General features: G+C 40.9%; 1 protein-coding gene across 5 annotated transcripts in view; it reads left to right on the forward strand.

Annotated features, from left to right (window-relative positions):
• The window catches only part of LOC135219346 (uncharacterized), a 58,403-nt gene that overhangs the window by 23,470 nt on the left and 19,824 nt on the right, over positions 1-15,109 (forward strand). The window contains exons 3-4 of one of the 5 annotated variants that reach the window (XM_064256027.1): positions 3,333-3,447; positions 3,699-5,919. The exons of 1 other annotated variant lie outside the window; for it this stretch is intronic. In XM_064256027.1, coding sequence (XP_064112097.1) covers positions 4,300-5,514 — 1,215 coding nt within the window. In that variant the 5' untranslated portion in view covers positions 3,333-3,447; positions 3,699-4,299 and the 3' untranslated portion in view covers positions 5,515-5,919. Of the gene's footprint in view, positions 1-3,285; positions 3,448-3,693; positions 5,920-15,109 lie in introns of those variants that run through there. 3 more of the 5 variants (XM_064256026.1, XM_064256025.1, XM_064256028.1) reach the window with 3 other exon arrangements.

Below are 15,109 nucleotides of genomic sequence, written 5' to 3' on the forward strand. Positions count from 1 at the left end.
AGTACAGGTAATGGAAGGAAGAAGCATGGCGGGACCGCGCAGGGCTGCCATTCGTACGATAATTATCGTACATGTACGATTAAACTGCCTCCGGTACGATGTACGATACCAGATCCAACTATCGTACATTTTATGCGATAATTCTGGCATTTGTTTATTTTCAGATGATTAAAAAGCATTTTTTTTTCAAGATTAAATGTTTTCAACAGAAAATTATGAAAATGTAAAGTGATAATTTCCCTTCGGATATGTAGATAATTGTGTTTTGAGGTGATTTAGATAGCTAGGTTAATTGTATTGGTACTGTGCGTATTTTCATCACCCTCGAGCCAGTGTTGCCAGATCGTCAGAAATTTTGGAGACATTCGGAAATTTTCAAGTATTGTCAGAATTTATGAAATTACAGCAGAATCGTCATAAATTTCAAATGATTTGTCAGTTTTTCTCAGATTTTTATAAATTTTCTACACAAATCTAAAAATATACATGTAAATACATCCAGACCTATTAAAAAAATAATATATTTAAATATTTCAAATTTTATTAAACAACATTTTCAACAGAAATTGGATGTGTAGAGAGAGAGAGAGAGAGAGAGAGAGAGAGAGAGAGAGAGAAGAGAGAAGAGAGACTGAGAGAGAGATTGCCTTGAAGGCTGGTTTTAGTGGTAGGGCGGAGCTAAAGTAGATTAATACAGTGATGACAAATTTACAAAATTCATGGTATATAAATTCCAGGACTTTGAAAGTACTTCTATACTGAAAGTACTTCTATACAAAATTGTCCAAGAATTTGTTATTTTCCAATTAAAAAGTCGTTAAATTAATTTTTATTACCAGAAAATAAAAGAACTTACACTCGTCAAATACGTGGCAGGTTTTTGATGAACTTTGCCAAATGTACTGTATCTGTTATGGGAAAGACGACCTTTGATGTCATTCAATAACCTTGACCCCAACAAAAGCACTAAGGCTAAGGAAATCGTCTACAATGTTTATAAATATTTACAGCAAGAAAAAAGAAACGGCGGACCATTTAATCAACATCTCAAGACTGATGGACCGTGTGACCGCTGCAACAGTAGTTAGTGAAAGAACCAGATATCGGTTGCTTCGAGAAATCAAAGATGAAAGCAAGTCTGCTTTTCGTGAACCAGTAAATTAACGTTCAAAAATTGTGACAGCATTGGACGAAAATATTCTTATTGTATATACTTAATATATTATGTGTAATACATATACAGATAGTACTCAAATAACAAGATATTACGTATCCTTATTGGGGTGTGAACAGTAAACACCCCTGCCTCTCTCTCTCACACACAGTATGTATGGTATATATATATATATATATATATATATATATATATATATATATATATATATATATATATATATATAAAGTCCAAGCATAAGGAAAGCGAAACAACGGAGTTTCTGCAAGATCTTTATACTCGACGTCCTTTACTTAATAGACAAACGTGAGAAATTGAGAGTCCAGGGAAGGTCGTATAAGTGACAGATAGGGATTATAAGGAGATTAGTACCTAGAAATCCAAAACCCACCTCGGAGTAATGAGTAACCCTTTCTAAACAAGCATAAACATGGGTACAATTTAAGAACAAAAAGATTAAGTCTAACTGCTCAGACACAGGAACAAGACAATTAAAGGATTATACATGGCTGTATAATCCTTTAGTTGTCTTGTCGCTGTGTCTGAGCAGTTGGACTTAATCTTTTTGTTCTTATATTGTGCCGGTGTTTATGATTGTTTGGAAAGGTTACTCCAGTTGTGTTGCATTCTAGGTACTAATCTCCTTATAATCCCTATCTGTCACTTATACGACCTTTCCTGTACTCTCAATTTCTCATGTGAGTAAAGGACGTCGAGTCGAAAGATCTTGCAGAAACAAGGTTGTTTATCTTTCCTTCTTGGCTTATACCTTTATTTATGGATTTATCACGTTCCAAACTTTTTTAATTCAGTTATACACACACACACACACACACACACACACCTATATATAATCCAGACATCAAAGGGTACTATAGTAGGCAGGAGAGGGGCGCAGGAACATATACACATCCATTAGATACGGGCTGCAGATTGTCTAATCCCGAACTTTCCAAGATAAGATCGCACGCTAGAAGTTGCAAGATATCGATCAAATATGACAACTTCAAAATAATTGGCCAACCCAAGGAACCTGGAGAACTGCTTCTCTTGGAAAGTCTGTTAATAAAAAAGAATTGTACCTACGTTAAATTGCCAATCATCGGCTGTTCCCCTTTCCATAGCATAACTGGCTTGTTTGGTTATATTTATCCGCCTTCTTTTCTGTTCTTGTGTATTCTTTTAGTGTGTTAGTCTCTGTCATTTTGAGAGGTGCGCCTTGCTCTTCATTTTAAGTTCGTTTTTACCTTTAATTTTGTCTTTTATTGAGTTTAGTTTTTTAAGGATCCTTATTGAGTTTAGTTTTTTAAGGATCCTTTTAAGCTTTCTTGGTTTTTAATGTGCAAATGTATTTAAGTGTGATTCAGTATTTAAGTTCAACTTAGTTTCCATTTTAAGTTTTCTTATGCTTTATATATGTTTCTTTTAATTATGTGCCCGGATGCTCCTTTTTATATAGATGTGATGATGTGACCATGGGTCAAAAAACGCGTTGGCAGTAAATGTATCTAATGGATGTGTATATGTTCCTGCGCCTTCTTCCTGCCTAATATAGATATATATATATTTATATATATATATATATATATATATATATATATATAATATACATATATATATATATATATATATATATTATATAAATAATAAATATATATATATATTATAATATAATTTATAATATGATTATTTCGGGACGACCAAGAATCTTAAAATTGAAATCATTAGACCAGGGACATGGATTAGAAGGATTATCTCGTCTATACGGCAGAATTTAGCAAATTTCGAAAGGTACCCATAACAACAACCTAGTACAACAGTAGCCAAGGCGCCTGGGTCACGGCCGGCCCGGGATTTGGACTGAATTATTAACCGCTGGGATGTATCAGTCAAGGCCAGGTAGAAGGATCGCCCCAGATAAACATAAACAAATATTCTCCGACTTAAAATTTGGCAGCGTTGTATCAATCTGTTTTAGCTCCGCACTGCTACTAGATGTTTAGTCATGCTGTGTAGTATAGGTCCTATAGGATCCGATAGTAAATTACTGCAGTGTAGGATAGTTCAGTCAGTATCAGGAACTTCCTTCGCTGTTGATGTAGCCATTTCAGCTGAGTGACAAACAGTGAGACTGATATAGTCAATACCGAATATTCAGTTTTGGGTGACCGTGACCGTGACGTACAGTCGTGACCGTGACGTACAGTGATCACCATCATTCCCAGGACAGCGAGGAGGGAAGGCTTCTTACAACCCCATAAAAAAAGAGGAAGGTTAGCTTTATGAAAATATAATAAGAGTTTGAAGCTGCTGCTGTTTTGTAGTTTGAAGAAATGTATAGAATTTTGTTAAGCATGACTATTATGAAATAAGAATAAGTGTTTTGAAAAATATAACTTATGTTTTCGTAATATATATATATATATATATATATATATATATATATATATATATATATATATATATATATATATTATATATATATATATATATATATATATATATAATCTTTCTCTCAGATTAGTTTGAGTTCAAGTTCACATCAACAGCAGCGGTACAAACAGGAATGGGAATCTAGTCCAGACTTCAAGGCATGGCTTCATGGCGCCTCTGAAAATCCTTTTAAGGCTAAGTGCACAGTATGCAATGTGGTAATGGTTGTAGAATTAACTGTGATAAAAAACCACGCAAAAGGTAAAAAAAAAAAAATAAATCCTTTTTTGAAACTGCAACTGTCAACCAGCCATCAGCTTCATCATTTTTACAGAAGAAACAGAGTAAGTCATCTGATTCTGTTTCTGTAGCAGAAATTAAATTGAGTGCTTTTCTTGTGGAACACAACATTGCTTTTAATGTAATTGATCATCTGACAGATCTTTTGAAAGACATATTATCTGATCCAAAAACTGTAAAAGAACTGCATTTAAAAAGAACGAAAGCAACAGCAATTGTAAAAAAATGTTATTGGTTCTTCTTTTAAGGAAGAGTTAGCACAAAAGTTAAAGGACCCAAAGTTCAGTGTACTTTGCGATGAGTCTACTGATGTGGGTTCTATAAAATCATCATGTGTGGTGGTACGGTTTTATAACAAAGATGCAGGAGCAGTTAAATGTAAGTTTTGGGAAATGTATGATGTATACGATGCCAAAAACCCAGAGAACACTAAGGAAGGTGCAACAGGAAAAAACTTTTTTGAAGGACTCATGAAAACATTTAATCAGTATGATATTCCTGCAACAAATATAATTGGATTTGGTTCTGATGGATGTAATGTAATGATTGGGGCCCATAACTCTGTTGCAAGTCGCTTTCGAGAACAATGTCCTGGAATTTTTGTGATGAAATTTGTTTGCCATTCTGCACATCTCTGTGCAAGTGAAGCCTGTAAGTCACTACCCAGAAGATGTGAAGATTTGGCAAGAGAAATCTTTAATCACTTTAAATGCAGCAGCAAGAGGCAGAGTCAATTAGTACAGTTTCAGGAATTTCGTAACCTGAAACCACATAAGGTTTTGCACCCCTCCCAGACAAGGTGGTTGTCATTAGTTGCATTTGTTATTCGTCTGTTAGAGCAATGGGAAGTCCTTAAGATGTATTTTACAGATATTTGGTTTTCTGAGAAGGTGGTATCAGCCGAGCTTATATTTCATGATCTTCACAATCCCTTCATTAAGTCCTATTACTTTTTTCTTGAATGGATTTTGCCAAAATTCACAAGTTTCAATACATATTTTCAGTCTGATAAAACAGTAATCATAGTACTGCATGAGAAGTTATGCATGCCTTATAGGGAGCTACTACTTTCTTTCATGGAAAGAGAGTACATCATAAAGACAGATCTTGAGACAGTTGATCCTTTTAGGCAAGATAAATACCATAGGGATTGTGAGTTGTATCTTGGACTGGCGATACGTAAAGAACTTGACAAACTAAATCCAAATAAAAATAAATCTAATTTGAATGAGTTTTATAAATGCTGTAGGGACTTCTTAGTAATAGCATGTGCGGAGATCAAGAAAAGGTATGATTTTAAGGACAGTGTGATCTCCAAGCTGTGTTGCTTAACTCCTGAAAATGCTGTGTCTAATTCCTTTAGAAAATCAACCCCCTCTTTATACTCTCTCATAATTGAACTTTCTTTAATTGTGTCACCAGATAATTGTTCACTAATGCAGAAAATTGATGATCAATGGAGAATGTTACCAGCATTCAAAGATATACTGCATCTTGATGATATATTGTCAGTAGATAAATTCTGGGTTTTACAGAGTGGGGATAACTTCTTTGAACTGGCAAATTTTGCTCTGTGTGCTGTCAGTCTTCCCCCATTCGAATGCTGAATGCGAGAGAGTCTTTAGTAAGATCAACCTTTTCAAGACAAAAACAAGAAACAGTTTAAACACACAAACTGTTAAGGGTGCTTTGTTGGCCTCTGAGTGTATCAAAAGCTAGGAGTCCTGTGTCAAGTTTACGCCATCTGAAGACATGCTTAGACGTTTAAAAAACAGTTCACAGCTGTATGCCAACGTAGCATAAAGTTAAGAACCTTTTCGTTAATTTTAGTAAGAAAAAATTTCTGTAATTTTGGTTTATTGTTTTGCTATGAACAGTGTAGGGTTAATGTAAGGTTTCAGTTTCATATGTTCATTGTCTGTAAAATACCACATTGTTTTTTTTTTATATAATGAGAACAGAAGAGTTTTATTGATACTATTTTTCGCCTTATAATAAATGTATAAAAGCTATACATGTATTTATTTTGATACCAAGAAATGTTGTTGATTACTGTAGAGCATAATGTTGTGATAAAAGATACAATAATTTTTCACATGCATACGATATATTTTGCAATAATTTTGGTGGAAAAACGATCATTTTGAATCGTCCGTACAATATGGTAAAGAAAATCTGGCAGTCCTGGGCGGGAGGGTCAGGAGGAGAAAGTCCATGGTGATTTTGGTAGAGGTAGGTTGTGGGGACATCCCACGGTCCCAGTCTGTTGTTTCTTAAGGCCTGTCCACACGAGCGGGCCTGATCAGCGTGCTCCGGGGTTGACAGGCAAATTCTGGCGGGCTTACCCACGAATGTTGTGCACACGGGTGAGGTGATGGAGAGGTGGGCGTGCCCGAATATGCCAGTAGTGTGTTCAGTGCGGTACGATAAACGTGGTGCCTACCGCAAAGAAGAAAATAGTGTAGCATGATAATTGCTTTGTGTGTGATGAAAAAGAAGACAATATGGTGCAAAGAAGGGCGCAGTAAAAGAAATGTATATGGTTAACGTACGTCTGCCAGGGTCGAAGTTCAAGCCATCGGGCACCACCACGGTGATTTTGCTACAAGACCCATCGGGCAATTTGACGGTTTGCCCATCAAGTGTGCCCGTTAGAGGGGAAGACCGCTAATCAGACCTGATTGTGTGGACAGGCCTTTAAGGCCTGTCCACACGGCCTCTAACGGGCACACTTGACGGGCAAACCGTCAAATTGCCTTATGGGTTTTGTAGCAAAATCACCATGGTGGTGCTCGATGGCTTGAACTTCGACCCTGGCAGACGTATGTTAACCCTCTTATGCCGAAGCCCTAAAAATCAAAACGTCTCCCGTATGCCGGGCCCGGTTTGGAGTGAGCGCGGAAGCGGAAAAAATAATTTTTTCAAAAAATCACAGCGCGCTTAGTTTTGAAGATCAAGAGTTCATTTTTGGCTCCTTTTTTGTCATTGCCTGAAGTTTAGTATGCAACCATCAGAAATGAAAAATAATATCATTATCATATGTAAATAATGCGATATATGGTAGCAAAAAAACCAAATTCATACACAATTGTATTCAAATCACGCTGTGCAGAAAACGGGCAAAGCTAACCAGTTACTTTTTTTCGTTGTATTGTATACTAAATTGCGATCGTTTTGATATATAATACATTGTAAAACAATAAAAGCAACACTGGAAAAATATTATCACAAAATGATGTACGAATTCGTAACGCGCGGACGTAAAAAAATGTTATTTTCAAAAATTCACCGTAAATCACAATATTGTTCTAGAGACTATCAATTTGTTTCAAAATTAAGACAAATAATTGAATATTATGATACTGCAAGAGTTTTAGATTAAAATTGCAGATTTTGACCATTTCGGACGAGTTAAAGTTGACCGAATGTCGAAATTTTTATATATATATTTTTTTATATGCACATATTTCGAAAATGGAATGAGCTACAACCTTCAATTATTTTGTATTGTATTTTCCATGAATTTGCGCACATTTTGATATATGAAACTCTATAAAACGGCTAATATGAAAAGGAGCAAATATTAGGATAATGCGATATACGCATTTCGGAGATTTTCGGCCGCGAAGCGGCGCGCGGAGGGAAGAAAGATATTTTTTTCATAAATTCATCATAAATCACAATAAATTGTTCTAGAGACTTCAAAGGTTTGTTTCAAATGAAGATAAATAAATGAATATTTACTAGGCTTGTAAGAGATTTAGCTTACAATTACGTTTTTTTGACCATTTCGATTGCGTCAAAGTTGACCGTACGTAGTTTTTTTTTTTTTCCAATTATCGTAATTTATATGCAGATATTCAGAAATGAGAAAAGCTACAACCTTTAATTATTTTTTGTTGTATTCTCATTAAAGTTTGCGCACATTTTGAAATATGAAACTCTATAAAACGGCTAAATTATGAAAAGGAGCAAATATTAGGATAATGCGATCTACGCATTTCGGAGATTTTCGGCCGCGAAGCGGCGCGCGGAGGGAAGAAAGATATTTTTTTCAAAAATTCACCATAAATCACAATATTGTTCTAGAGACTTCAAATTTGTTTCAAAATGAAGATAAATAAATGAATATTACTAGGCCGTAAGAGATTTAGCTTACTATTATGTTTTTTGACCATTTCGATTGCGTAAAAGTTGACCATACGTAGTTTTTTTCCAATTATCGTAATTTATATGCAGATATTTCAGAAATAGGAAAAAGCTACAATCTTTAATTATTTTTTGTTGTATTCTTCATGAATTTGCCGCACATTTTTTGATATATGAAACTCTATAAAACGGCTAATATGAAAACGGAGCAAATTATTAGGATAATGCGATCTACGCATTTCGGAGATTTTCGGCCCACGTAAGCGGCGCGCGGAAGCGAAAAGATAACTGTTTTTTCAAAAATTCACCAAAATAAATCACAAATATTGATTTCTAGAGACTTCAAATTTGTGTTCAAAATGAAGATAAATAAATGAATATTACTAGGCCGTAAGAGATTTAGCTTACTATTATGTTTTTCGACCATTTCGATTGCGTCAAAGTTGACCATACGTAGTTTTTTTCCAATTATCGTAATTTATATGCAGATATTTCAGAAATGAGAAAAGCTACAACCTTTAATTATTTTTTGTTGTATTCTTCATGAATTTGCGCACATTTTGATATATGAAACTCTATAAAACGGCTAATATGAAAAGGAGCAAATATTAGGATAATGCGATCTACGCATTTCGGAGATTTTCGGCCGCGAAGCGGCGCGCGGAAGGAAGAAAGATATTTTTTTCAAAAATTCACCATAAATCACAATATTGTTCTAGAGACTTCAAATTTGTTTCAAAATGAAGATAAATAAATGAAGATTACTAGACTGTTATGTATTTTGCTTACCCAAAAATACCAACATAAAAAAAATTAAAGATTATATATATATTATATATGTGTGTGTGTTTGTGTGTGTTTCTTTATTTATTACATTTTCCGATTCTGGTACGAATACATAAATAAAAGGAATACAGGTGACACTTTTCTTTTTGCATACAATGAAATATCGTATTCATGCATAGATACTGAGATATAACAACTTGAAAATATGTAAAAAAATAAATATAAAACAAATGCAGAATACTCACTCCTAATCCTGACTCTTCGTTCTATTCTTGTTTTCTCCCCCTCCTCCATTGAAGAGTCTTGCATTTTTTTTCCTCTCGACATGATGAGGTACAGGTGGAGGAGGGAGACGCGCGCCCTTACGGCCGCTGGGATAGGGCGCGGTCCCGTGCGCCCTCCCCTGACCGCACCTGAGTCACACTCTAATAGAAGACCGCTCTGTGGTATTTGCGGTCACACTCCCCGAACCTGCATAGAGCTATCTTGCAGGTGCGACATTCATATGGCACACCCGGCACCGTTTCTGCCTGCACCCTTCTAGGAGCTCCAGTGTGTGATCCCCTGGCATCAGCCGACACGAAGGGTCCACTACCCGACGAGAAGGGGCGCGGGCGGGTGGGGGGCGGCAGCAGCAGGGGGCGGCGGCAGCAGGGCGTCAGCAGCAGGGGCGTCGGCAGCAGGGGCGGGCGGCAGCAGGGGCGTTGCAGCAGGGGCGGCGGCAGCATGGCGTCCGGCAGCAGGATGACCGAAGTAGGCACCCCTAAGGTCTGCCCTTTCCTCTACGGGCAGATCTACAGCTCGGGGCAGGGGGATGGAAGGCCACTCATCGGGATCAAAGTTGATGAGGGCTTCCCCGGCTGCCTCGAGGAACTGTAAGTGGCTCATCCTCCGTAGATCGGGACTGTAGTACCCACAGTAGAGTATGTAGGCATTTTGGAGGGCCAACTGCAGAATTGTATTTCAGGAGCTTTTGGGTCCATCTCCTGGTTCTCCTGGCGAAGGGATAATATTGGATGAGTTGATCAAAGAGATCAACTCTCCCATGTGCCTATTGTAGTGCCAATGACGGAAGGGCGCTGTACACGAAAACTGCTCATACACAACTCGGCCCTGTCGACGCGTCTTCTTCTGCTGCACGATCTCCTCTTGGACAGGTTCATGGCTCGTCGTAATCATGGGGACGAGTCGGACACCCTTCCAACAGATGACGAAGACAGCTCCCTTCTGCTGCCACTGTGTCTCTGTCTTTACCAGATGTTGCGGATGGCCTAGCGAACCTCTTGAGGGAATTCGGGGCCCACGCACCAACCGAAGGGTTACCACTGACGTAACACCTGCTTCATACAGTTCCTGGGCCAGGATACCGAGTTTTATAATAATTATCCATAAACAGGTGTATCCCTGGTACGGAAACGATCCACAAGCCCGAAAACAGTTTCACGCATCGTGGAGAAGACCCCGGAATGCACCGAAAAGTCCACGACGTAGCCAGTGTTGGCCTTCGGTAATAAAAAAAAATTTCACGCCATATTTCTTCGGCTTCTTGGGGTATTACACTTTGATGCTTAAGACGTCCTTTGTAAGGCATCACCCCTCTTCATCTAAAGAAAGGTTCTTTCCAGGAATCACGAGAGTTTTACAGCGCTCACGAATATATTCCAACACTGGGCGCACTAAAATGAGGCGATCAGAGTTATTCCGGGGTATGGCCCTTCGGTTGAAGGCGTTGAAATATCTGTCCAATGCCAGGAAAGTATCACGGGGCATAACGCCGGGCACATTGGGCGTACTTAAAAAAAAATTACGCCTCCAATATTGCCTGACGTCGGCAGCAGGCATCAATCCAAAAAAAACGTGGAGCCCCAAAAAATGCGCCATGTCAGGGAGGTGCAGCCTCGCCAGTGATATGATAATGTCGCGCAGTTCATCACGGGCAATACCTGGCGTAGGTCCGCCGTCTCTGCTACCAGGTACTCCAGCAATTCCCGCATAAGGAAAAGCTGAACAAAACCCAGAGGAGTCAGGGGAACAGGTACGGTGAGCCCAGGATTTGCCGTAAATGGATGCATGCTAGGTGGTGTGGGGTCCTCTGTCCACCCATCATCGCTCTTGGATGACTTACCATCACCTTGGCTAGTGCGACTATCCGACCTTCTACGTGCCCTTGCGCGCGCACGAGCGCGGGCACGATTTCCCACACGAACCCCCCTCACTGGCCCATCTCCCTCACTCAAGCCTTCGCTTTCTGTATCACCATCGGCAACAAAACTAGAACCTAAATCATCGTCCTCCCCCTCCTCAGATTCCCCCTCATAAGCACTAAAACTACTGAATTCTAATTCACTTTCGGGATGTGAGCCTCGAACGGACATTGGGGGCAAATATTCCTCGTCATCACTATCATCGGGAGTTATGTCCTCGTCACTGGATGACCAACCGCCATCAAAATGAGGACTTGCCAAATGCTCTCGATCGAGCTCCGATAAATATTCGTCAATGTCCCTTGGTTTGAGCCCTCCCAAATTCCTACGAATGCCCCTAAGGACGGCACGATGCTTCCTTGGGGTTACAAACGGCAAATGAGACACTTTCGAAGCACTTTCATCGACACGTGGTCGCACAGAACGGCGTTGAGGAGCAAGGTCAGGTTGGGTGCTGGGTCCTTCGCCAGCATCCAAGTCCAAAACTCTTCTAACACGATCCCTTCCGACGGGTAAAACGCGCCTTTCGCGTGTCATACGACGTTCAGACATCTCTATGAACGTCCTGTACCAACACAAATGTTCAAAGTCTCGCACAAGCTCAGTCAAACACGATTGCGGCAAAAGATCGCTGTCGGATGATGCTACGATGATGCTGGCTGGAGCGAGAAGGAAGGATTCCGCGCATGCGCACTTGGGTCGCGCTTTGAAACAAAATAACACCTCGATCCGTGAACTCCCAGCAACCCCCAAGGCGCGTGATTCAAAATTTCATACATTCAACTTACCTGTCAGATATATACATAGCTATCGACTCTGTCGTCCCCGACAGAAATTCAAATTTCGCGGCACTCGCTACAGGTAGGTCAGGTGATCTACCGCCCTGCTCTGGGTAGCAGGACTAGGAACTATTCCCGTTTTCTAATCAGATTCTCTCTGTCGCCGGTAGTATCAACATTGTTGTTACTTCCTCCTGACTGGAATTCTTTTTTCACAACGCTTTTGATCATCTTTCGACTGATTTTTGGTGACGTACTTGGATCGTTGTTTGGCATTCGCTATCGTGGACTGGTTTTTGGACTTCGCTTTGGATTTTCGTGAATATGTCTGATTCTAGTGTTAGCTTCAGAGTGTGTGTGAATGAGGGCTGTAAGGTGAGGATTCCGAAAGCTTCGGTAGATCCTCACACTACATGTAGTGGTTGTAGAAAGGTTGAATGCTCAATGAGAAAACGTGTAACGAGTGTGAGAGATTGAGTGAGCAAGAATGGAAGAATCTGACTTCTTACTTGAAGAAGTTAGAGAAGGATAGAGAGAGGAAGGCGGCTTACAAAAGCCGGAAAATGTCTAGTAGTTCTGTAGCTTCTTCTTCTTCTCGTAATATGACCATTCTGTTTCAGCCCGTTCACAAGTTTATCCCTCTGATTCCGCCTCAGAAATAGCGGAACTCAGAGCTTCCCTTCAAAAAATGCAAGAGAAAATGGAAGCATTAGAAGGTAAGAGAAGTGAATGTGGTTTCTCGAGTGATGTTAGTGTCCCCGTGTAGTGGAGGGGGCGTCTGGTCGTCCCTGCGACGCTCCCAGGCCTAAACCTCTTCCAAGCTCCCTGGCCCAGAGGAGGAGGAAAGTCGAAAGCCTTACGGGGGTCGTGGGGAATCCCCAACGATCAGGCGTCCCTTCGGCAAAATCGTATACATTCAGTCTGCCAGGGACAGCTATAGAAAAAGCGTCCTTCGTGATGCTTTTCATCTTCTAGTTCGCCTTCTCCGAGAAGAGGATGGAGGATCGAAGCTTTCACGTCCGCTAAAAAGGAACTGGAAAGAACCTGAGCTTAATTCTAGCCCGAGCGCTTCTCTGAAGAGGAGGGCGCCTTCGGTAATCAAGAAAGCTAGAAAGGATTTAGATCCTTGGAAGGGAAAAGACTCTCGAGCGCCTTCCAGATCTTCTTCTCCTGATTCGAATGAGCCTTCGACCAGGAGAATTTTAATTTTTTGATGAATGTACAGGAGCAAATAGCGTCTTTGGTAGGAGTACTTTCTAAGGAGCCTACTCGTAAAAAGGATGACAGGCTCCTATTAAGAGATCCAAATACCGATCTCCTGTCGGGGCGCGACGAACCCTCCAGGGAGTTGTCGCACAAGCGGCCATCTCTGGGGGGAGCGTGCGTTAGGCAGGCGAGATGTGGGAAAGGAAGTAACTCCTACCAAGCGTCAGGCGCCAACTAGGAGCCAGGCGCCAAGTAGGCGCCAAGAGCCAGACTTTACTGTAGATCGTTCTAGGCCCAGATCTTCATCCAAGCAACAAGAGCATATTGGAGAAGAGAGAACTCCTGATAGGAGTATAGCGCCCGCTAAGCGCAATATACTTGCTATTCGAAAGGCGCATTCCATGAGCGATACTCCTACCAGCATCAGGAGTATTCGGAAACTAGATGCGCCTTCCGTAGGTCAGGAGTATTCGGGAAGAGATACTCCTGCCAAGCGCCTTGATTACTCTGGCCTCGATACTCCTCCCAGGCGCCAGGAGTATTCTGGACTTTTTACTCCTACCAGGCGCCAGGAGTATTCGAAGCGCGATGCGCCTACCAAGCGCCAGGAGTATTCTGAGCTTAATACTCCTAACAAGCGCCAGGAGTATTTGGAGCGAGATGCGCCTTCCAGACGGCAGGAGTATTCGAAGAGTGTAACGACTGTCAGGCGCCAGGAGTATTCCAAACAGGTTACTCCTACCAGGGCTCAGGAGTATTCTCAGCGAGATACTCCTGCTAAACGCCAGGCGCTTCTCCTCTGAAGAGCTTGACATCGACAGGAGTAACAGGCGTAGAGCAGTGATACGTGACTTCTCCTAATGATAAACGTAAGGAGAGAGTTACTCCTAGCCCATCTCCTTATAGAAGTGCTTCTCTTCGGAAAGGAAGAAATCGAGAGAGGAGACAGAGGAGGGAAGGGAGCCTTCTCCTTCCGATCCTATTAATTTAGATGACGTCTCGGAGGACGAAGCTACTAACAGAGAAGGGCTCTCGAATTACAAAGTTCTTTCTGCTCTTCTCTTAGAAGAATATGGAGATGCATTAACTCCAGCCGCTCCTCCTTCTCCTCGCTCTCTATTTTCAAGTACGAAGGCACACAAGTCTTCGTCTTTCCTGAAAATGAAAGCCGGCCATATCCATGAAAAGGGTCCTTACAATCGCTGGACTCCTGGATCAAGACTAAGAAGGAGTTAGGAAGGACGATCTTTTGCATGCCTCCCGCTAAACTAAGGGGCAGGAGAGGCATATGGTACGAAACGGAGAAAACATGGGATTGTCTCTGCCTGTTTCAGCTGAAAACGGACTTCTCCAGTCTCGTGGACTCGTCGAGGAGACATGCCTTGAATTCAGCAAAGCAACATGGGGTCTTTCGGAAATGGACCATCTCCTCAAGGGACTTTTTCACACCTTAGAAGTATTTAACTTCCTAGATTGGTCCCTTGGGGTCATTGCTAAGAAGTCCCATGAAAAAGAACAACTAAGCCCTGAAAACTTTGCATAGCATCCTTACATGCATAGACCAAGGCGGTTCAAGATGGATCGGCGGAAGTGTGCTCCCTCTTTGGTGCGGGAATACTAAAGAAGAGAGCGGTTCATAGTGCCTTTCTCACTAAGGCCGTCTCCCTTCACAGAGATCCGCCTTGCTGTATGCGCCTCTCTCTGAGCATTTATTTCCTTCGCAGTTGGTGAGAGACATTGCCCATTCGCTAACTGAGAAAGCCACTCAGGATCTTTTGAGGCAATCCTCAAGGAAGAATAGACCTGTGGCTAGTGAGGAAAAGAAAGCATCTAAGCCAACTCAACAACAACAGCCCTTTCGAGGAGGCGCTCAGGCTAGATCCATCGTCAGAAGGAAATCAACTGAAAAAAGGGGAAGATCTGCCTTCCATCCCTTTAAGAAGGGAAAATGAGAAATCTTTCCTCCAGACACCTGTAGGAGCCAGGTTACAATTCTTTGTGGGAGCATGGGCGGAAGACATAGGATCCGATCCTTGGTCAATGTCAGTAATCAAGAAGGGTTATTATATCCCATTCAA

This window comes from Macrobrachium nipponense, chromosome 1 (genome assembly GCF_015104395.2).
Source record: "Macrobrachium nipponense isolate FS-2020 chromosome 1, ASM1510439v2, whole genome shotgun sequence".
In the NCBI taxonomy this organism is placed as follows: domain Eukaryota; kingdom Metazoa; phylum Arthropoda; class Malacostraca; order Decapoda; family Palaemonidae; genus Macrobrachium; species Macrobrachium nipponense.